This window comes from Nylanderia fulva, unplaced genomic scaffold, assembly GCF_048542155.1.
Source record: "Nylanderia fulva isolate GAGA-0341 unplaced genomic scaffold, ASM4854215v1 Scaffold14, whole genome shotgun sequence".
NCBI classification, from domain to species: domain Eukaryota; kingdom Metazoa; phylum Arthropoda; class Insecta; order Hymenoptera; family Formicidae; genus Nylanderia; species Nylanderia fulva.
This window is the reverse complement of record NW_028189622.1, coordinates 5,777,501-5,798,773: the sequence shown is the minus strand read 5'-3', so window position 1 is coordinate 5,798,773 and position 21,273 is coordinate 5,777,501. Positions and strand designations below refer to the sequence as shown.

The following is a 21,273-nucleotide window of genomic DNA, read 5'->3' as shown; positions in this document are numbered from 1 at the left end:
AACATCTTCAGAAAGAAAAAGAGAGAGATGTTTCTCTCTCTCGCTTCACCGTGCTGCGCAGTGGAATGTTCTAAGTGTGCGCAGCTGTTCCCCCACTTCGCGCTGTCATGTGACCCCCTCCCCCACTCCACGCCTGTCACGTTACCCGTGACGTGCTGCATTCCAGCGCCGCCTAAAGGTCAAAGTCGATTCAAAGTCGCAATAAGACGCGCTCTCTCTCTCTCTCTTTCTCGCCACAATAATTGCGTATGTACGAAAAATTCTTTAATTAAAGCAGTATTGTGCGGTAACATTTAACGCAGTCAAGCATGTAAAACGCAATTATAAAGCACAAATGCTCAGAATATGTAATATTGGATCAAAGCAATATTACAACTCGAATTGCGTGCAATGACAACGAGACATATCTCGTGTATTTTAATCGTACGTGTGATAATATCCTATTGCATTTTTTCTATGACATTTCTTTCCGAAGAATACAACATCTGTTTATACATATATGTGCGTATATGCATCTTCTCGACATAAATTAATGTTTAATATCGATGTCACAAACTTTGCACACACACATATCTCTTTCCGCGAGTTTCTGTTTCCTATTCGTCTATCTAAATTTAAATGACAGGTGGCGCTAGTAGGACACTGTCACTTTTTCCGGCTGTCAGCGGATCTTGAATGATGCGTATCGTCGACGGTGAACAGCGGAATTCCTTCAGTCGCCGCGATCAGCGGATGCTTCGAGTGTTCGTCGTCGTTGTTTGCGCTCTTGTATGACAGCTCAAGCTGTCATTTCGCCGTAGAGCAGTGTCGAATCGTTGCCACGCGTAACAGAAGGACACCGCCGCGCAACAATGGCGATGGGCAAGGGTTTTCGCGTCTATGAGAAGCTGGACTCCCCCAAGCCGCACTCGGTCATACTCGAGCAACGAAATCGCAAGGAGACGCTGCTCTTCGAGTCGCAGGCGGTCGCGGTCCTTTGTAAGTATTATTAGAAACTGCCTTGTTTTCTGGTGCCCGGTTCGCTTCGACTGTCCTGCAGCAACTATTTTTAACGATAATTAAAAATTCAACAATTTTACATCCACATTGTAATTTACAGCCGCTGAAGAGCATGAGTTCCTCAAGCCAAAGTATACAAAATTGTTGGATGCGTACGGATGCCTGGGTGTCCTGCAGCTGAACGCAGGAGAGAATACGCTGTTGTATCTTGTTCTGGTTACTGGATGCTTCTCTGTAGGAAAGATAGGAGAGTCAGAGGTCTTCCGAATAACACAATCTGGTTTTATACCGCTGTTCTACAGTCAGGGAACGGAGGATCGTGTGTCCGAAGTCAGAAAGGTTCTGAATTCTGGAACGTTTTACTTCTCCTGGTCCGCTGGACAGGACTGGCTTGATATTACCCTAAGTGCTCAAAGAAGATGCAAATCAACGACTACAGATAATAGGTTCTTCTGGTTGGTACAAATCATCTTTTCATTTTATACTAATTTCTTGTAATAAAAATTGTTCATAATTCAGACCTGAATTTTAAACTACTTTATAATACGAGATAGAAACAAGATTAAAATTTAATCTTGTAAATCATTTATAGGAATCGGATGTTACACATTCATCTATTGAGATATGGCGTAGATACAAGTCAGTGGTTGTTGAAAGCAATGTGTGGTAGTGTGGAAATTAGAACTGTCTATGTTGGACACAGACAAGCACGAGCAGTGCTTATGTCTAGATTAAGTTGCGAACGTGCTGGCACTAGGTAAGATTGATTTCCTCTATTTAATGATAAAATATAGGATGATTTAGCTTTTTATTTGTCAAATGTCAGGAAATATTTGATAAGCTTGATAAGTTATCTCGTGAAATGAACATGTGGCTAAAGCATAATCACACGCATACATTGCTACCGATATAAAACAAGATTACTCAAACATATGGCCTGATTAACTATGATATTTCGTATTACTAGATTATTTATTTTTAAAATTGTATAAATATCTTTTATGCAGATTCAATGTTAGAGGAACCAATGACGATGGACATGTGGCGAATTTTGTGGAAACAGAACAGGTGATTTACATAGACAATGAAGTAACGTCTTATGTTCAGACGAGAGGTTCGGTTCCATTGGTCTGGGAACAGCCAGGTATACAAGTTGGTTCCCACAAAGTAAAAATTTCACGTGGCTTCGAGACTTCTGCGCCCGCTTTCGACAGGCATCTAGAGATGATCAAGAAACGGTATGGCCAACAAGTAATCGTCAATCTCCTTGGCTCTAGTCTAATTGGCAGCAAGGAAGGGGAGGCGATGCTGAGTCAATTGTTTCAAACCCATCACAATATGTCACAGCACAAGGACGTGCCACATATCATATTCGATTATCATCAAGAATGCCGTGGTGGAAACATGAAGAATCTGTCGAAGCTGAAGGCGAAGGTGGAAAAATACTTGGATTCGTTCTCCATGTTCTACGCGGTCGGCAATACTGTAATTCTCGAGCAAACCGGCACTATCAGGACCAACTGTCTAGATTGCTTGGACAGAACAAATTGCGTGCAAACGTTCTTCGCGCTCGAGATGCTGGGTAAACAGATGAGTCTGTTGAAACTGATGGAGAAGCAGCAGATGGTCTCGAGATTCGAGGAAGTATTTCGCCAGATGTGGATCAACAATGGCAATGAGGTCAGCAAGATATACGCGGGCACCGGTGCCATCCAAGGCAGTTCTAAGCTGATGGACGGTGCGAGATCGGCAGCCAGAACGATACAAAATAATTTACTAGATTCCAATAAGCAGGAAGCGATCGATATTTTATTATTAGGTTCGACGTTAAACACAGAACTTGCTGATAGAGCACGTTTGTTATTACCCTCTAACATGTTACACGCCGCGCCAAATCTTCTACGAGAGATGTGCAAGCGCTACAACGAATACGTGAATACGATGACTCTCAGAATAAGCGTCGGCACTTACAACGTTAACGGAGGAAAGCATTTTAGAAGTGTAGTTTACAAAGATGTTTCTCTGGCTGATTGGTTATTCGATGGACCGGGTAAATCATGTAAGTATTGTCTTACTGAGAATGCCGAATTATTATAAAAAATATGATATACAAAAGTTCTTTTTTATAATTAAATCTCTAATCATTTATTCAGCCTTGGTATCCCTGGAGCATGAGAACGCGGAAAATGAAGCTCCTGTAGACATATTTGCAATTGGATTCGAGGAGATTGTCGATCTGAACGCTAGCAATATCATGGCTGCAAGTTCGGACAACGCAAAAGCTTGGGCTGAGGAGCTGCAGAAAATCCTGTGTAAGGATACGGAATACGTTCTTGTGACATATCAGCAGTTGGTCGGCGTCTGTCTATATCTGTTCATACGACCCGTGCATGCGCCGTATCTGCGAGATGTGGCGGTAGATTGCGTGAAAACGGGATTGGGAGGAGCAACCGGAAACAAAGGCGCCGCGGCGATCAGATGCGTGCTCTATTCCACGTCTTTCTGCTTCGTATGCGCGCACTTCGCCGCCGGCCAATCGCAGGTGAACGAACGCAATGCTGATTATGCCGAGATCACGAGAAAGATAACGTTTCCCATGGGCAGAACCCTGAATACACACGATTATGTATTTTGGTGCGGAGATTTCAACTACAGAGTCGACATGGACAAAGATGAGATGAAGGAAATGATTAAACGGAACGAACTAGATCAGATATTGCAATACGACCAATTAAGGGTATTGTATCATATCGAGTTAATTAAAAAAAGAGTATTTTCTCATTTATTAGTGTCAGAATCGCGTAGGAATAAATTTTTGATCTATTTAAAAATTAATAATATAATTGTTTTTTTTTTTTAAGGTTCAACAAGAACAGGGTAATGTTTTCAAGAATTTCTTGGAAGGGCCTATCACTTTCGATCCTACATATAAATACGATCTGTTCTCCGATGATTATGACACCAGTGAGAAGTGTCGTCAACCCGCATGGACGGATAGAGTTCTCTGGAAACGTCGAAAACAAGTACCTGATATTGGTTAGTTTTTTTGGAACTATTTATATTCAATATATTAAATATATAATTGTATTTATCAATGGTGCTATATTTTAGATTCCCCTACAGATTGGAATCCGGGAAAACTCGTTTATTACGGTAGAGCGGAATTGAAACAGAGCGATCATCGTCCGGTGCTCGCTACGATCGACATAGATATACATTGTGTCGATCCCGAGCAACGTGAGCGCGTGTTCAAGGAAGTGATACAGGATCTGGGTCCGCCCGATGGCACGATAATAGTCAAGGCAGTGGAGGATGTCGAGGATATGGACAGCGTGTTCGACAACAATCTCATGTTTGCGCTGATACAGGATCTGTCTCATATCGGTGAGGCCATCCTGGTCCGTTACGTCGGCGAGACCATCTGGGTGACGTTCAGAGACGGCCAGTGTGCCCTGGCCGCGGCGAAGAAGGGTATGACACAAGTATGCGGCCAGACGCTGAAGCTGTCGCTGAAATCACCCAACTGGGTGGAACTGATCGAGAAGGAGATTGAGATCTGCAGCAACACCACGGTGGCGCAGTTCACAGCAAATTCGCCGTTGAGAAGTCCCATGCAACGATTAGAACATTTGGACATCGCCGAACGACCGGTGCCCCTCTCTCCCAGCAGAGGTAGCCCTAACGGCGTGATGCCACCGCCGAGGCCGACGCCACCGGGACGACCATCTCAACCACCGAAAAGTCCCGCTCACGAACGAAAGGGACCGCGAGCGGGTGTCTTCAGTGTGGTTCCCAATCAGTTTGCGGCTCCCATGACACAACCAGGCATAAATAAAGCGGAAGAGGATCAAGAAGACGAGAGATTGTCGCCTGACTCTGCCATCTACGAAGAGATACCAGACGGATCGCCTAGTTATCCCGTACCAAACCGGCCACCGCCACCTTTACCGCGTATGGACGGGCCTCAGGAACCGTCGAGACCCCCGCCTAGCTCGATACCTCCTCCCTTGCCGCACAGGCAAGCCCCGCCGCCTCCTCAGCATCCACCGCCGAGTCTACCTCCGCCGAATGCTCCGCCACCCGTTCCAGCGAGAACCACCGGCGGGCCGCCCATTCCGGCCAGAAATCCTCAGTAAAAAAGGAACGTAAGATAAATGCTCTCAGCACTAAGTATCCGGTACATTTATTTAACGTTCTAATACGCGTATTATTTATGAAGTTAATAACGACAAGTCGACATAATTGATGATGAGTCCTCGCTTCCAAACTAAGTTCCAGATTCGCGTAGAATAGTTAGAAATCTATTCTGTGATTATTCTAAGAATGGAATCATCAAGTCGGAAATAATTATTTTCGATAATTGTAGATTTGTACTGATAGGGGCTGTTTTTGAGCTTGCCGAATCGTATCTTCCGCTTGTTGATGATAATATGGATATTAATCTTGTTGATATCTCCATTTCACACATTGGTGATGCGAGAAACTGTTGTATTTTCAAAGATCCAATCAATTTATGGTTGTTGATGTGACACACAGATTTAATATGTATGTTCGTAACGTGCGTTGAAAGTTATAAAATTGAATATATCAGAAAATTAATGATCCAAGTTTAAATGGCGAGGTACTTGCGGTAATGTTCTAGTTGTCTCTGCTTGTATCGTATATAATTTAAAATGTAATTCTTGATGTTAGTATCGCTTCTATAAAGTTTTAGGAGTTTCTTCGCAGTATCGTAATAGTCTAAGTGTACCAAAAAAACTCCAAGGAGCTTAATTTTACAAATGATTATATGTAGCACGACAGAAGGAACAGGATAGACTCAAACGCAGCAGTATTCTCACACAAGTGTTCTATATACATATATATATTCTTATACATGCATAATTTGCCTTTTTTTGCAAGTGGGAGTTATCCATGAGTTTGATTATTTTAAAGGCGGCTAGTTTAGCTACAATCTAAGATATTTTTATATATAATTTTATTTAGCTCTCTTAATTTTAAAGTTCCTATTTTACATTCCATGAAATTTCTAAAACGTCCGTCCCGATGGGTCCAACATACCCACCTATCCTATTTCTTTCCTTAAACTCTCTTATTATTTTCTAGGAAACATATAATATGTACTATGTTCCTTATTATGCACGATACATAAATGTTCTATCATTTTGACTGTCGTGTTACACATAATGAACGAATGCAAATGCATTAAACAGGATAAAAGCAGAAATTATTACTCAGCATCAAGCATAATTTACGTTCGAAAATATGTACGACGTTAAAAAACGTGACAGTCAAAATGTTAATTATCATCAATTGTATATATGATTATAATACTCTTAATTTTCATTTTAGCTTATTTGCGTAAAGGTGGCTCTAATTGCGGGAAAATGGACGTATACATATGTGTAAAAAAAAAGTTATAACAAAAATAATGTATAGTGATGTAGAGAAAATTGTTTCTTACACACTAATCTATAATATAACTTTTATCCTACAGCACCTCACCAATACGCATCTCTCACACTCGCGTGCGTAGTTGATGCGTTTTATTAGATCAGTCCTCACCTAGTACACAAGCTGTAAAACATTGGACATGTATATATGTATTGAATGATCTATAAATAATAAAGAGATCAGACGGGAAGGGAGAAGGCGTTAAATCTTAAAAAAATTTCATTTATTGATCTAAACTGTATAAAGAAATTTGATTTGAACTTGTCTTGTACTAATGCCTAATATTATCATTATATTGGTTCGATAAATCGAGAAATAAGAACGATCTCGGCTTTATTACTTATTAATACATGTATAAAAAATGAAGCTTGTATAAAAAAATTGTTTCTCAAATTGATAAATATATACTGTAGAAATAGAAACACAGAGAGCCGTGTTCGTCGTTGAGATATTGAATTTCTATTTGTCATAAATGCAAATGGATATGAGCAGAAACATGGAAACGCATTTCCATTTAGCGCATAATTGTTTTTAGTGAATGTAATAAATTATATACAAAAAGTATTACTAAATTAATAGCTATCTAAAATTCTTGGTTAGTATAGTTAAACATATACATTTAGCAAAAACAAAGTAACACTTTATCTGCTCTTCTTAATCGGAAGTAAGTGTACGCTATATGTATATTTATATATTTAACATTATTGTCTCAATTTTTCTTCTACGCATTGCTTCGCATAATTATATTTATGAAAAAACTAAACAATTGCGTACATTAATATAATTTGATTTTGAATGTGATTAATTAAAATGTATATAATTCATTTTATCTATTGTCAAGTAAGATTATTAAAAAAAAGATACATTAGAAAAGTTACAAAATTATTTGTCACGAGCTGAAAATTTTTAGAAGTTACAATTAATCGTATCAATGCATGTGAATGTTTAATTTCCTAAAAATATAACTACTACAAAGTTTTGAACACAGTGCATAAAAAAAAGAATATTCTTGACAATAATGTGAAATGCTTTATCTTTACATTTGATTCCCGAGTACTGTAAAATCATTTGTTCGTAATTTGAGAATACTTTGTTATATCTAATTAAATCCAAAAACCAATAAATTAAAAAATATATTTGCATACTAGAAACTCCGACAAATTTACGAATTTTGTACAAAGGATAGTTAATTAAAAACTATGAAATTATATAGTTACGTCATACTCTAATAGAATACTTCAAAGCCTAATCTGTAAAATCATCGATTATTAATCGAATATTTATATATTCATGTTTGTAAACGATACGCGGTATTATACTTTAGAATTTTCGATCAGTCTCTTTATCATTCCTCCGTTTGTTAAGATCTACGAGTCATCAACATGTGTTGAAATATATACTGTTTTTCCGACAGTTTACGCTGATCGAGTATTTGAATACTTAGCTTAATAAACCGCAATTACTCAAGTTATTCTTGATTATCACGTCTGTTACAGCATCAAACACGAATTGTATGTTGGACGTATCTGTGGCGCACGTGAAATGCGTGTAAATCTGCTTCTGATCCTTCCTCTTGTTCAGATTCTCAAATTTCATCTGAATGTAGGAGGCGCATTCCTCATAGGTGTTGGTACCCTTGTACTCCGGGAAGCAGATGGTGAGCGGACTTTTGGTAATCTTCTCCTCGAATAGGTCCTTTTTGTTCAGAAACAATATAATTGACGTTTCGACGAACCATTTGCTATTGCAAATCGAATCAAACAACTTCATCGACTCTATCATACGATTCATTTCCTCGTCCTCTGCCAGCACTAGGTCGTAACCACTTAAAGCGACGCAAAAGATGATTGCGGTGACCCCTTCGAAACAGTGAATCCATTTTTTTCTCTCGGACCGTTGACCACCGACATCGAACATTCTATAAAAAAATAAGAAATATAATTAAAAATATATAATTTTAATGAATATTTTTGTTGTATGGAAAAATTATATCTATTAAGTGAAAATTTTCTCTTTATGTATTAAAATGTAATATTTTTTGTAACATCTTTACAAAATATATTACAGAAATAGCGCGTTTAGAAATGATTCATTATTTGACATAATACTAATTAAAGATCTTAAAGTAAGTTTTCTTTGAAAATAACAAATAAAGTACGCGGTAAACGTACTTGAAGTGTAGACCCTTGAAGGAGAAATGCGTCTCCACGATTCCCGTAGTCTTGACACGCGTTCGTAAAACATCTTGCTGCGTCGGGATATAATTGTGTTGTGCTATGCGGTCAAGTGCATTAAGGTAATATGCTGCCGAATCGTTGAGCAGGTATTCTCTGTTACGCGTGAAACAGAGCTGCACACCAGCGTCCTGCCATAATCGTTTCATTAATAACGCCAGTTCCCCAGTTAGCTCACCCTCCTCTGCCGCTGATGCGAGGGTGAAAAATTGTCGTGCCATATCCTACAACACAAACACAAGGCCGATATTATTTAATGTCAGTGGGGCACGAGTAAGTTGACAAAGTGCCATTAATAAGCGATGTTGTTAAATGTCGATGCAAAAAAGATTTATCGTCTTCCTCTCGAATTCTGTTTCAAATAAAAATAAATTAATGAGTTTAAGAAAGAAAAAACAATTACAAATTTACTTTCTATACATAAAAAAAATATTAAAAACACACAGTGACAATATTTTAATTAAAAAAAAAAGTAACATTGAAAGTGTGTGAAATATTGATTTTACATGTATCTATGTTATATGATACATCTTTCACATCAATTTAATAAAAAGATACAAAGACCTTACCGCTTTATTGGGATCAGCAAAATCAATCCTCAGCTCCCCCATAGCTCTGATAATTGTCATTAAACTCTGTATTGTATTGCTGTACACTACTTTTGTGTATTGTTCGCATTCTTCTCTACTGTAGCCGGTCTCGTGAATGATTTTCATTTGTTTCACTATCGTGGATTTGCCAGACTCGCCAGCACCTTGAATTTTAATTAAATATGTATATTAAACCAGTGATTATTACAAGCATGAGATGTATAAATTTTTTTCGGTGATGATTCAGTCATAATTACTGGATGAAATGTAAATAAAGTTGAATGAATGTTATATGATCGAGAAACTTGAAAGCCTTCCTATTGACATAATAATTAAAATTGTTATCACATCATGCATGATTAATTCGTATTTATTTGACGTATGACTGACAGTAAATTTTGAATTAATTTAAATCTACGTACGTGTGTGCAATATACTCACACTTGAGAGATTTTATTAGATACATAAACGAATCCAATTAACCGATTAATCATCGACCTTTTCATTGTAGAGTTTCGTTCGATTGATTCGCGATTCAGCCAGTCATCCTATCGGAGACCACTCGTTCTCATTCGAAGAAAAGTAATTTTTTTTCCTTAAGCAAGATATAATTCGCATGGATTTGAAAGAGACGTAATCTCATGATTCACACGCGGCTGATGATTCAAGTTTCCCGTAATAACACACGCGTTTCATTCATTCGCGGTTTTTCAAACTTTTTTGTACGTTCTAAGATAAAAACTTGCAAAAATGTCGAAATTCTTTGAATGACGATATTAATTATTTTTCTTATTATATTAATTATTTGACTTAATATAATTGTCAATATATTTAATTTCGAATGATTAAAATTAAATTAAATTTTATTAATATTAAATATCTTAATAAGAATTTTCATAAGATTCTTATTAAGAATCTTAATAAGAATTAATAAGAATTTTAGAAGATTAAATAATTTAAATATGTTAAAAAATATATATACAGGAATATTTTGAATCTTTAATTCAAGTCTAAAAAATATGTCATATATAGGGTGTTTTAAAAGTACCGGAACAGCAGAATAACTCGAAAAATTAGAGTCCTAGAAAAAATCATAAAAACCCAGTACTTAACATTTTTTCTATGATTCATATTTTTCGAGTTATTCTGCTGTTCCGGTACTTTTATAACACCCTGTATATAATATATACATTTTAAATTGTATAGTTGAAGTATTATAAATTTTTTTCAAGTCCATGACAGTGAATTAAATTTCTGAGCTGTACAGAAATTTAATTATGGATATTTTGTGACTATAGGCTGAAAGAATGGCTTTGGAACGCTCCGTATTTTTTTTTGTTGAAGAAATCTCATTAGCGGAGAAACTAATCGTGGTTCTGATGCACAAAAGAACAAAAGCAATTTCACAAGCGTTGACTAGGTTTTAACAGTGGAAGCCACGTGAAACATGACGCATACACATACACATACATTGCGGGAAGAACTCGAGAGCTGAAAAAGGATACCGCAGAGGTTCGCGCAATCGAAAGTGTTATTAAATCCGAAAGACACCGCGTCGCCGAGACATTAGGAAAGTGCTCGTCTCCTAAATTAGGGCCATCTGGGGCAACCACACGCCTTTCCTATCTTCTTTTTCCAGTACAAATACGAGTCTATGATTCGGGAAAAGACATAGAATTCCCCTACGGAAAATAAAATCTATTAAAAAAAATTACTATTTAAACTATTTAAAAATTAATTATTATTAATTGTCAAAAATATATGTAGTTGTGTATATGAAATAAATAAAATAATAAATCTACAGCTTTTTTAAGAGTACCTATACTACGTTACTCTCTAAGGAAGACTGTATCTGCGATTATCCGAGGAAGAGACCGAAAAATCCGCAGGAAAGCGTAGCTAAGAGGGACGGACTAATTCTACGGATCACGGTTTACGCGGCGTCTTTGGGAGCGTTCGACGGCTATGTCCGATATACGAGGCGAGGTGCGAATAGAAAGAGAAAGAGGGAGAGAAAGCGCGAGAAGGAAAGAGAAAAAGAGAGAGAAAGACCTCGCCATCACGCGAGTAGGGGATGCAAATTTCCCATCGTCTTCCGCAGAACCGGAATACGAAAGCAGAGGCATTACATCCGTTCCCATCGAAAGAGGATATCCGAGGACTCTGGAAAATCACCGAGGCTTCCCAGGGAAGAGCCAGCTTACCGAGCAGCAGGAGCTTGACCTCGCTGGCGGTCCGCTCGCCATCAGCGCGGAGGTCCTTGTCGATCTTCTTGGACCTCTCGGCGGCCTCCTTCTCGCCGGTGGTGCTCACGGCGCAGCCCATATCCCGGTGCGCCCTTGCCGGTGAGCGATCTCCCGTCAGCAGGTCCCGATGACGACAACGATGGTGTTTTTTACGGCGGCCGTCCCGAGCCGTCAACCGATCTGTCACGCACACCGATCTGTCACGCACACCGATCCACCATGCACGACGTATTCCACACCACCGCACAGTTCAAGCGATCGCCGTCACCTCCGCCTCCTCTTCCTCCTCCTGACACTTGTTGCACGGACGACAACGTCGTGTGGGAACCGCCCGCACGCGGTCGCATACACGGACGCCCGACGATCCAACGCACATATATACGCACACACTTATATGACACTTGTGGCACGCGCGCGTGCGTGCGTGCTCGCAATCGCGCGCGCAGCTGCGCGATATGCGTTTTCGCGTTCTTCGGCGCGGTTCTCGCGCGACGTCCTCGAGACGCGATGTATTCTCCGTTCGACGAAATGTCCCGGGGATAACTAACTGGGTCGACGCGGACGAGAGAATCCGGCGTTCGTGATAAATCAACCGACCGCTCCCGCTTCGGATGGCAGATTGCGGCGCGCGAGCGACAGCAGCGCGCGGTAATTAGACGCGCAACTGGGTCGCGCGAGTCGGATCGAATCGGAGCGCGCGGATTGGTGGACAAGACGCTCGCGCGCCAATCGGAACGCGCGACGCCGCCCGCCGAGGACCAATGCGCGTGCGCGCGCTCCCGCGCTCGCGCATGCGCTAAGCGGATGTTGAGTGCTTGCGCGATCTACGTTCGTTTCGATCGATGACGAGGTTCGAATATGTCGAGCGGAGTACGTTGATGTTGCGCGGAGCAATCTGAAGGAGAATCTGCTGCGTTTTATGCGAATGAAGTCCTTTTCTCCTTCAAGGTCTTCTAGAATATTGTGGTAGTCGTATTTATTCATTGAAATATTTATTTATATTAACATAACCCCTAATTTATTATCGAGTATAATGAGTAATTTTTCGTTCTTGTTTTGTTCAATTATGCTGGACAATTTATTTATGTCGAATTAATGATAATAATTTTAAGTCAATTCCTGTCTTTAATTACACTTTGTAAGCACTAATAAGAATAATGAGGGAACATTCTACTGAAAAATATATTTTTTGTATGCAATTCGAAAAAAGTGCATATATACATATATAATCGCATAAACATACAGGGTGTTATAAAAGTACCGGAACAGCAGAATAACTCGAAAAATATGAGTCCTAGAAAAAATGTTAAGTACTGGGTTTTCATGATTTTTTCCTGGCTATCTGAACGTCAGGTACTTTTATAACACCCTGTATATATATATATATATACATACGCATACTTTATCACACATTATATGAACTTGTTTCAAGGATATACAGAAATTTTATGGGTCAAGATTAATCATGCATTATTTGCGTGCCTTAAAGATTTTATAGATTACTTATTCACAATAAATTTTTGAAAAATTTTTGATGAAAGATTTTATATTTTATAAAAGATATATAAAATGATTTATCGAGCAAATATTTAAGATGAGTATATTTATTTCGTCGATATATTTTACTAGAAAGTATTTTAAAAAGTTTAGACAATATATATAATAAAAGACACACATATACATATATATAATAATGAAAAAACACATCACAGACATTATTGTTCCTTAACGTTTTTGACGCATTTTATGTTATTTTTTTTTAATCAATCAAAATCGCAATCTTTCGAATTTACATTATTATATAAATTTTACATTTTCTTCAGTTTTAAATAGCAGTTTTAATGTAGATTAAATGTTTATAATATAAACAATATATCTTATTCTATTTTCGGAAATTTATATATATTATTATTTATATTATGCAGGATTTATATATAAATAATTATTTTATTTATAACGCATTTTTAATCTTTTTATTTTACTTATTGATTTGATTTGAAATTAAAGACGAGATGATACATTGATATTTGTAGCTCCTGCTTCATAATATTATTGATTTATCTATGTATATATATTTGAGATATTTACATTTTCCATACTCATATTTCTTGTATATGATGTGTTAAGGTCATCCAAATACCGCAGACAGTTTTCGAAATCCCTCAATGTTCGCACGGCCTTTGCCGTGAATGGTGGCACCGTAATTGAAATCACAAAACCATGAAACTCTTTTTTCTATTTGTAAGTACCGTTATCTTTTTTAATGTAAATACAGTGAACAATAAAATGCAAAGATATTTATTACATTCTTTATTTTAATGTCTAATACGTTGCAGGTGGTAGGCTGTGCCTTAATTATCCAGTTTTCTTCCATACACGCGACAAATCTGAATGAATATCTGAACGAGAAATTACGGCAATCTAAGATAGAATTTATTAAGATTCACATTCAGGAAACATCGCCGGGTAAGTTTGTGTAATGAATTTAATTTTAGATAGCTATATTTTCTCAAAATTAATTTTATTAAAAATATTTTTTTGATAATTTTTTTCAAAAATATATACAATTAATATATAATACTATTTAGATTAATATGATTTTTTATGTCGAGTAACAAGCATTCTGTTTTTCTGCAGTGCACGAAAAATTGTATAAAGTACAATGGAATAAATCATGGCGAGTACCTTTAACAAGCGAGCACAGACCGTTCACGATAAATATATTCGACGAAATATTCATCCTCGATGACAATCGCGTGATGGCACCTTCTCTTAATCAGACCTCTTGGAACAAAACTTATCTGGCGTTACATCAAGTTGACTGGATTGGAGAGCTTTCTCCTGTTAAATTTGTTAGGGTATTTAAATCATCTTTAATAATATCAATATCGATAATTTCAATTTTCTATTATATCTCTTGTAAAAAATGTATTTTTGATCATTTATATATATTCTACATATTTATCTTTATATTTTATAATTGTATACAATTCCATATTTATATAATACGTGTAGATTTATAATATATTCATTTTTATCTTTATAAAATTAATTATATTTTATAATACATTAATTAATGTATTAATTATATTATAATACATAAATTAATGCATTCGTTGCAGAACATTGTGTGGGAAGATACTACCTATCTATTACTGTGTTACGAGCCTGATTTGTGTAGTCTTTATACGGCAACGCGAAATAACACATTGCGATTTCGCCACACCATCGGACACAGAGGAATTCCCGTAGACGCTAAATTTTTCACACAGGACGATCAACTTCATCTAGTCATCGCCAATAATGCTGGCAAATTTTCCGTGCCATCTATGTGAGTCTTACATACTTACAATTACAATTAATTCAGTATAATATACAATAAAAAAGATATAAAAATTCTGAGAAAGAGAGATTAATTTTTTTCGGATTTTTATTTTTCTTGCAAACTTCTATCGAATCGCAGTATCTATCGATGGAGCGGTACGTATATGGACGTAGTCGACGAGGTGATGACGATCGGCGCGATATCAGTCACCGCGTTCGAGCAACGGCGATCGACGATTATCGTGTTCGCGCAATACGAAGCCGAGAATCCGCGGGTCGGTTCCGAGGTGTACGAGTTCAAAGTCGGTGACATTGAGAGGATACAATTTTTGTCCATCACGCGACCGATTTCAATGCATCACTATGTCCACGGCGACTTCAACTTTGTCTTAATGACAAACGAGTTAGGACGAAGCAATGTTCTCTGCTGGGATGGTTGGTGTACTTCTTGAAAATATAAATTTTTTCTTATTTCATCGAATAAAACATTAACTGAAACATATTTTTAGGACAAGAACTGTTGCATTGGTTTAGTCTTTCCGGGATTGAACCACACAGCTTGATGAGTATTTTCCATGTAGATGGTAATACTTTTATAGTTGTAGCACACGATGTAAGTAAAAGAATTAATTACTCAATTTTTTTAAATATAAAAATGACACATGATAATATTGTAACAAATGATTTACAGAATATCATCCAGTTATATAAATTTCATAGTACATCCGATTGGAAAAGTGAAAACGTTAAACAATTCGAAGACGACCAAAAAATAATTGATATGGTGGTATCAATGAATAAATATACGATGAATGTGATATTGATTATTGAGGAAAAGAATGTATATTTGGTGGAACAATGGCAAGCTGAAATGACTTCGGTACCAAGCGGTAAATAATTTTAATTGATACTTTTTCATTTGTATCAACGAAAAGGCTACTAATATAAAAATAAGTTTAAGATATTATCTATGTTATATTATTTTGATATTTTTTTTATTATATGTGGGATTAAGAATGTTGAAATTTTATCTTTTTAATCTATTTCTTTAATTAATCTTTTTATATTTATTAGTTTACACACACATGTTAAAGGATATATTTAAAATTTTAATATCTTATCTTTTTTATATTGTTGTAAATCTCAAATCTAAGACTTATAGAACTAAAATTTTAGCTACAAATTCTAGATATAAAAAAAATTTTAATAAAATTTCTATTATAGAAAATATTGTCGAAGATACTGATGCAACGAGGAAATGCTTATCGGATCTGATCGAAACGTTGCAGGCAAGAATGCCGGCTATAAAGGAAGCCGAGGCTTCTTGGAAAATTCTTTTACCATCCGCGAAGAACTTGACGATCACGGAACCAGTGAAATTCGACAATTTGAATTTTCAACACGGCACAGTGGACAGCATTGAAATTACGGCTGAAGAAGACATCTTGCCACCTCATTTGATTGAAGATGTCCTGAACGAGCTGGATCACAATATTGACGAGATTGCAGCAGGCTCGAAAGCGCAGAAAGAAATGATAATTACGAACGTGGAAATGTGGCAAGACGAGATCGTGATTGACGATGCATATCTAGAAGAGCTGGAGATTGATCGAGTGGACATCGATATCGTAAACGATGCGGAGATGCTATCGGAAAAAGTAATTCTACCAAAAGGCAATCAAAACTTTACACATCCGTTGAGAGTGGAAAATATTATTGTACACGAACTTGAAGTTGAATCTCTCTGTGGAGTGCCATCCCAATGTAAGTTGGAGTCAAGACTGAATATATTTGCTATAATTTATGTTATATGTATAATGTTTTTTTCTTTTTTCACGTTCTTTTTCTATCGTGAAATGTAAATAATGATGCGTTGCAGATTGGATGTTACGAAAGGATGAAGGAATTACATTTACCGCCGCAAATAGCTCCATCGAATATTCAAACGACACAATTATAGTGCATTCTGATTTAACAGTACCGAGATTGAAAATTAAAAGCTTGAACGGAACAATCGTCGATGAATTAATCGACAATCTATTCCTCATTAATCATACCCAGAAAATTAAAGGTTGAATAAAACAATTTTTTATTCGGGTTATCATTTAAAGGTGTAGGAATGAAAAAACGTATTAACAAAACTTTGTATTCATGACATTTTTCTCGCAGGTACAATTACATATAAAAACTTTTTGGATATTACGAACCTTACAACGCAGATGTTGAATGGTATTCCCGCTGATAAGTTTATGACAACGACAACAAATCAGACCTTTGACGATTTTTATATACCAGTTTTGAAGATTGACAATCTATTTGCTGAAACGGTTAACGGGATACCAATTGAGGAAGCTGCGAGGAAGTCTCGCAAAAATATTATTAAGGGTAATTTACGAAATTATTTGACCTATTAATTATGACAATCTACATGATTATTTTAATAATTGATAATATTATATAATTTATATCATATATACTATATCACAAATATATTTTATATTACAGTTTTATATATAGTTTATTTATTTTATATTAATATTAATATAAAAATATTTAATTTTTATTAAAAATTATAATTTATTAGAATTATATGCAAATTTTTTTAATGCCAAAGATTTTTCTTTTATATTTAATAATATTCTGCTTAATATTCGTATATTTTATGAAAAAATTGTGTATATTATTACAGGTAAATTAAAACTAGCGAATCTCCACGTCACCGAAAATTTCACGATTGATGTGAACACATCTATGATGCAAATGTTTAACGAGCGGTTTCTTCATATCTACGAAAATGTCACGATATTCGGTAATCTACATCTTCGAAGTATCAAAATCGAAAATGCAGCTACGCTCTTTGTAGAAGATGTTCCAATAAATGTGAACGACCTATTTAACAACTTCTGGACGAAATCCGGCGATCAGACAATCACGGAAAAGATCACTTTGAAAAACGGCGTTACCATCGACAGACTCGATGCAAAGTATCTCAATGGTTTCACGGAAAACGATTTTTTGTACACCACAATGGAAGAAATACCAAGCGAATTCACCAATCTACGCTTCGAAAATCTTTATGTCGACGAATTCTTCAATGAAAACGATTATTCACACGACAGTTTGTTCCAGGTTGAATCGAATCAATTAATTATTCGAAAACAATTGCATCTGCAAAGTCTCCGAGCGGAAGATATCATTACCTTGACTTTCAACGGCGTCGATGTTGACGACATCATGAATGGAATTCGAACAAATTTCTCAGGAACCACGAAACTTTTCACTGTTCAAGCGCGTCGCGTATTCGTCGACAATCTCAATATTGATCTTCTCAATGATCGTGAGGTTCTCTTCGAAGATGGGCTTCACCTCAACGATGATCATCAGATAGCGACCTTAAAGACACCACAATTCAACGTACGGAAGTTGGAAGTGGAAAGGTTGAATAGAATCAAGATGGATCTCCTGACGCAATTAAAAAATCTGACAGATTTTGATCTGAGCAGAATCGTTATTGATGGCGACTTGATAGTGAAGAACCTGACGGTTAGGCAAGTGGATGGACAATCGATGGAGAGTTTCTTAGAAGAACTGGGGCAAAGCGATATCATGATAACTTCGGAGAAGAGCATCGAAAGCTTAATCGTAGAGAACATAACTCTAGAATCTCTTCATGGTCAAAATTTCGATGAACTGTTTGCTAATGTGCTCTCGAAATCAAGGGAACAAAAGATATCTGGACATTTTTCGGCCCACATTGTCACTTCCGACAACGTCACAATGAACTTCATCAATCAACAGAACGCTTCGAAGTTTATGTGGATAGACGAGCCTTTAACGATCACGGGCAACGTAACATTCTCCGATTTATTTGTCGAAGGCGATGTGATTACTTCGAAGTTAAATGGACGTAATGTGCGCGAGGTAAAAATAAAGATCCATTCTATAATCTCTTATTGTTAGATACACATTAAATGTTAATTTTATTTTATTAAGTATTTTTATTTATTTATACATTTTTTTCTATACAAAATAATTTAATTTTTATTTTCTTTTTGTCTTATAGTTATACGACAGCTTATTGCACGTTCCCGTGAAAAATATCGATTTCCTAAAGGTGGATGGAAATATTTCTTGGGAAACGCCCTTGACTAGTCCTACCTCGATATCTTACTTGTGGAAGAACGCCGTGACCAAAACCGGAGACCAAGATATCACGGGCAAAGTGACCTTCGCGAAGGACGTTCACGCGTGGACGGTCATCGGTGCGTACAACGAGATCAATGAGATCGAACGCATAATATCGGACGCCGTGATCAACGACGGGGAAAACATTGAGATCAGCGGGAAGAAATTCTTCGAAAATGATTTCATCGCGGATAAGTTAGTGGTGAACGGCGACTTGGGCATTGCCAAAGTCAACGACGTGGATATTCTCAAGTTTAACGATTCGGCTGTTAGAAGGAATCGCGAGGAAACGATTCTCGGTCCGTTGACATCCCTCAAGGACGTGACAATCGAGAAACTTCACGTGAACGATGCCGATTTTAACGCGTCCATCAACGCTGTTGTACGTACCAACGACGTTATGCCGGACAACGTCTTCTTCGAGGACCTTGTAGTGATGAACGACGTACACCTAAAGAATTTGAACGGGATAGACTTCGACGAGTTCGTCAGCAACCGTGTTACTCTCACCGGAAATCACAGCATCTCGTGCGATTTGAAATTTAATGGTGTCGTCACAGTAACAGGTAAAACACTTAGACAAGTTAATTGATAATATTATCAGAGAATAAGAGATCAAAAAATTAATAATCAGTAATTAAATTATTATAGTAATTATTATATAATTTAAAGTATTAATTTATCTATTCATTTAAGATTAAAAATATATGAGTTTATAATTTAAAGAACATCAAGAAATATGCAAATCTTCATAAATAAATTATTTTATGTTTCTACAAGTATTTGAATCATCACTTTAAAAAAGAAGAATTTAGGAAGATTTTAAAATTTGTAGATGTAAAATTTTTAAAGAAACATGAAGAAAGATTAACATTTTTTGCTCCACGCAATGTTTTAGGTAATGCGCATATAGGGAAAATCAATGGGATTTATCCATCTGAGTTTGTGCTTAATGATGTTGATGAGGTGCAGATGATATATGGCACAAAAACTTTTGAAGACGATTTGATAGTCGAAGGAAATGTTACTGCACCGCAAATCAATGGTGTCGACATAATAAAAGAATTTAATAATGGTGTACAAAACGATGAAGATGTCAATATCTTTGGAAATCTGGTTAGTATAAATTTAACTTCTATTCTATAAGATTGCAATTAAATTTATAAGATTTAAAAAATAAAAACAAAAATCGAAGTTAATATACAAGTCATATATAGTTAAATGAAAATGTTTAATATTAAAATTAATTTTAACACATACTTGAATTATTTCTTCTCTACTAGATTTTTAAGGCAAACGTTCGGATCCAAAATATGAATGTTTCCGGTTTGGTAAATGGTGTAAATTTCCGTTCCGCAATTAGCGATTCTCAAGAGAAGGCGAATAAGACTAGGCAAAGCCTAGAGGAAAGCTGGAAAATAATCGAACAGAATATCGAGTATAGTTCGGAAATGTTCGAGAACTTGGGTAACATCTTCTTTTATCTAGAAATAGAAGAGAATCTAAAGATACCTGGGAACAATGTCAGCAAAATCGACGTAGTGCACTTCAACGAGGACGAAATCAGACTGAATATGTACAGTGAACAGCCCGGAATATTTTGCGGGCTACCAGATCATTGTTTGTGTGTGTATCAATCTGTGGTAGAAATCATCGATGGAAATGTGCGAAAATGGCAAGTGTATCCTGGAGAAATCGTAAGAAATTTTCATGATCCCAACAGTGTTTTTGGTATCAACGTAATAACGAACGCCGTTTCGAGCAATGAGAAATGCACCTCGTCGAGAACCAAGCAAGAATTCACTACGATTTCCTTGATGAAGTCTGAAAATTCGAAAAAGATTCACGAAGACGTTTTCGATAAGATAGAAGGATACTTGAAAGATGCGAGCATATTTAAACACGATGGTACGTATATTACACTAAAAAATTCACCACTGAAATAAAAAAAGTTAATGTATGTAAGAACATTAATATGAAATTTAATTTAACTTACAGGTAATGTATATATAATTCTGGCGATTTACTATGATAAAGTAAGTGCAACGCATCGTACAAACTCCTTGCTTTATAAAGTACATATGGAAAAGAGAAATGCAACATTAGTTCAAGAAATTCCTACGGACGGTGCCTGGTCCATTCAGATTTTCAAAATCAATGAAGAAGTGTTCCTTCTCATCGGCTGCTTTGGCGAATCTTCGGAGTCTTCATTATACAGATTCAATTTATTAACACAAAAGG

The 21,273-nt window shown here is 36.5% G+C and overlaps 3 protein-coding genes across 5 annotated transcripts in view; 2 read left to right on the top strand and 1 right to left on the bottom strand.

Annotated features, from left to right (window-relative positions):
• Positions 1–208: 208 nt before the first annotated feature.
• Synj (synaptojanin) lies at positions 209–7,029 on the top strand. 2 transcript variants are annotated; one of them, XM_085480252.1, is made up of 8 exons: positions 209–246; positions 626–978; positions 1,100–1,454; positions 1,592–1,756; positions 2,007–3,058; positions 3,153–3,736; positions 3,861–4,035; positions 4,123–7,029. In XM_085480252.1, exons 2-8 carry the CDS (start codon positions 852–854, stop codon positions 5,133–5,135), a joined length of 3,471 nt encoding a protein of 1,156 aa, XP_085336378.1. In that variant the 5' UTR covers positions 209–246; positions 626–851; the 3' UTR covers positions 5,136–7,029. The 2 variants fall into 2 exon arrangements, with proteins under 2 accessions (XP_085336378.1, XP_085336377.1); XM_085480251.1 differs by having other exon boundaries at positions 210–246; positions 4,111–7,029.
• Galphai (G protein alpha i subunit) lies at positions 6,660–12,158 on the bottom strand. Of its 2 annotated transcripts, none has more exons than XM_029300866.2 (4): positions 11,482–12,158; positions 9,257–9,441; positions 8,625–8,911; positions 6,660–8,371 (listed from the first exon to the last, which is right to left on the bottom strand). In XM_029300866.2, exons 1-4 carry the CDS (start codon positions 11,600–11,602, stop codon positions 7,894–7,896), a joined length of 1,071 nt encoding a protein of 356 aa, XP_029156699.1. In that variant the 5' UTR covers positions 11,603–12,158; the 3' UTR covers positions 6,660–7,893. The 2 variants fall into 2 exon arrangements, with proteins under 2 accessions (XP_029156699.1, XP_029156700.1); XM_029300867.2 differs by lacking the exon at positions 11,482–12,158 and adding an exon at positions 9,719–9,782.
• A 217-nt stretch (positions 12,159–12,375) lies between these two features.
• Positions 12,376–21,273, top strand: part of LOC114929196 (female sterile (1) M3) — a 10,913-nt gene continuing 2,015 nt past the window's right edge. Inside the window, exons 1-16 of the mRNA XM_029300641.2 lie at positions 12,376–12,492; positions 13,651–13,764; positions 13,860–13,989; positions 14,161–14,381; positions 14,646–14,854; positions 14,987–15,282; positions 15,357–15,460; positions 15,539–15,737; positions 16,072–16,611; positions 16,727–16,918; positions 17,017–17,232; positions 17,537–18,768; positions 18,911–19,598; positions 19,931–20,148; positions 20,316–20,940; positions 21,031–21,272. Of these exons, the coding sequence (XP_029156474.2) occupies positions 13,744–13,764; positions 13,860–13,989; positions 14,161–14,381; positions 14,646–14,854; positions 14,987–15,282; positions 15,357–15,460; positions 15,539–15,737; positions 16,072–16,611; positions 16,727–16,918; positions 17,017–17,232; positions 17,537–18,768; positions 18,911–19,598; positions 19,931–20,148; positions 20,316–20,940; positions 21,031–21,272 (5,133 nt within the window). The 5' untranslated portion in view covers positions 12,376–12,492; positions 13,651–13,743. The remainder of the gene's footprint in view (positions 12,493–13,650; positions 13,765–13,859; positions 13,990–14,160; positions 14,382–14,645; positions 14,855–14,986; positions 15,283–15,356; positions 15,461–15,538; positions 15,738–16,071; positions 16,612–16,726; positions 16,919–17,016; positions 17,233–17,536; positions 18,769–18,910; positions 19,599–19,930; positions 20,149–20,315; positions 20,941–21,030; position 21,273) is intronic.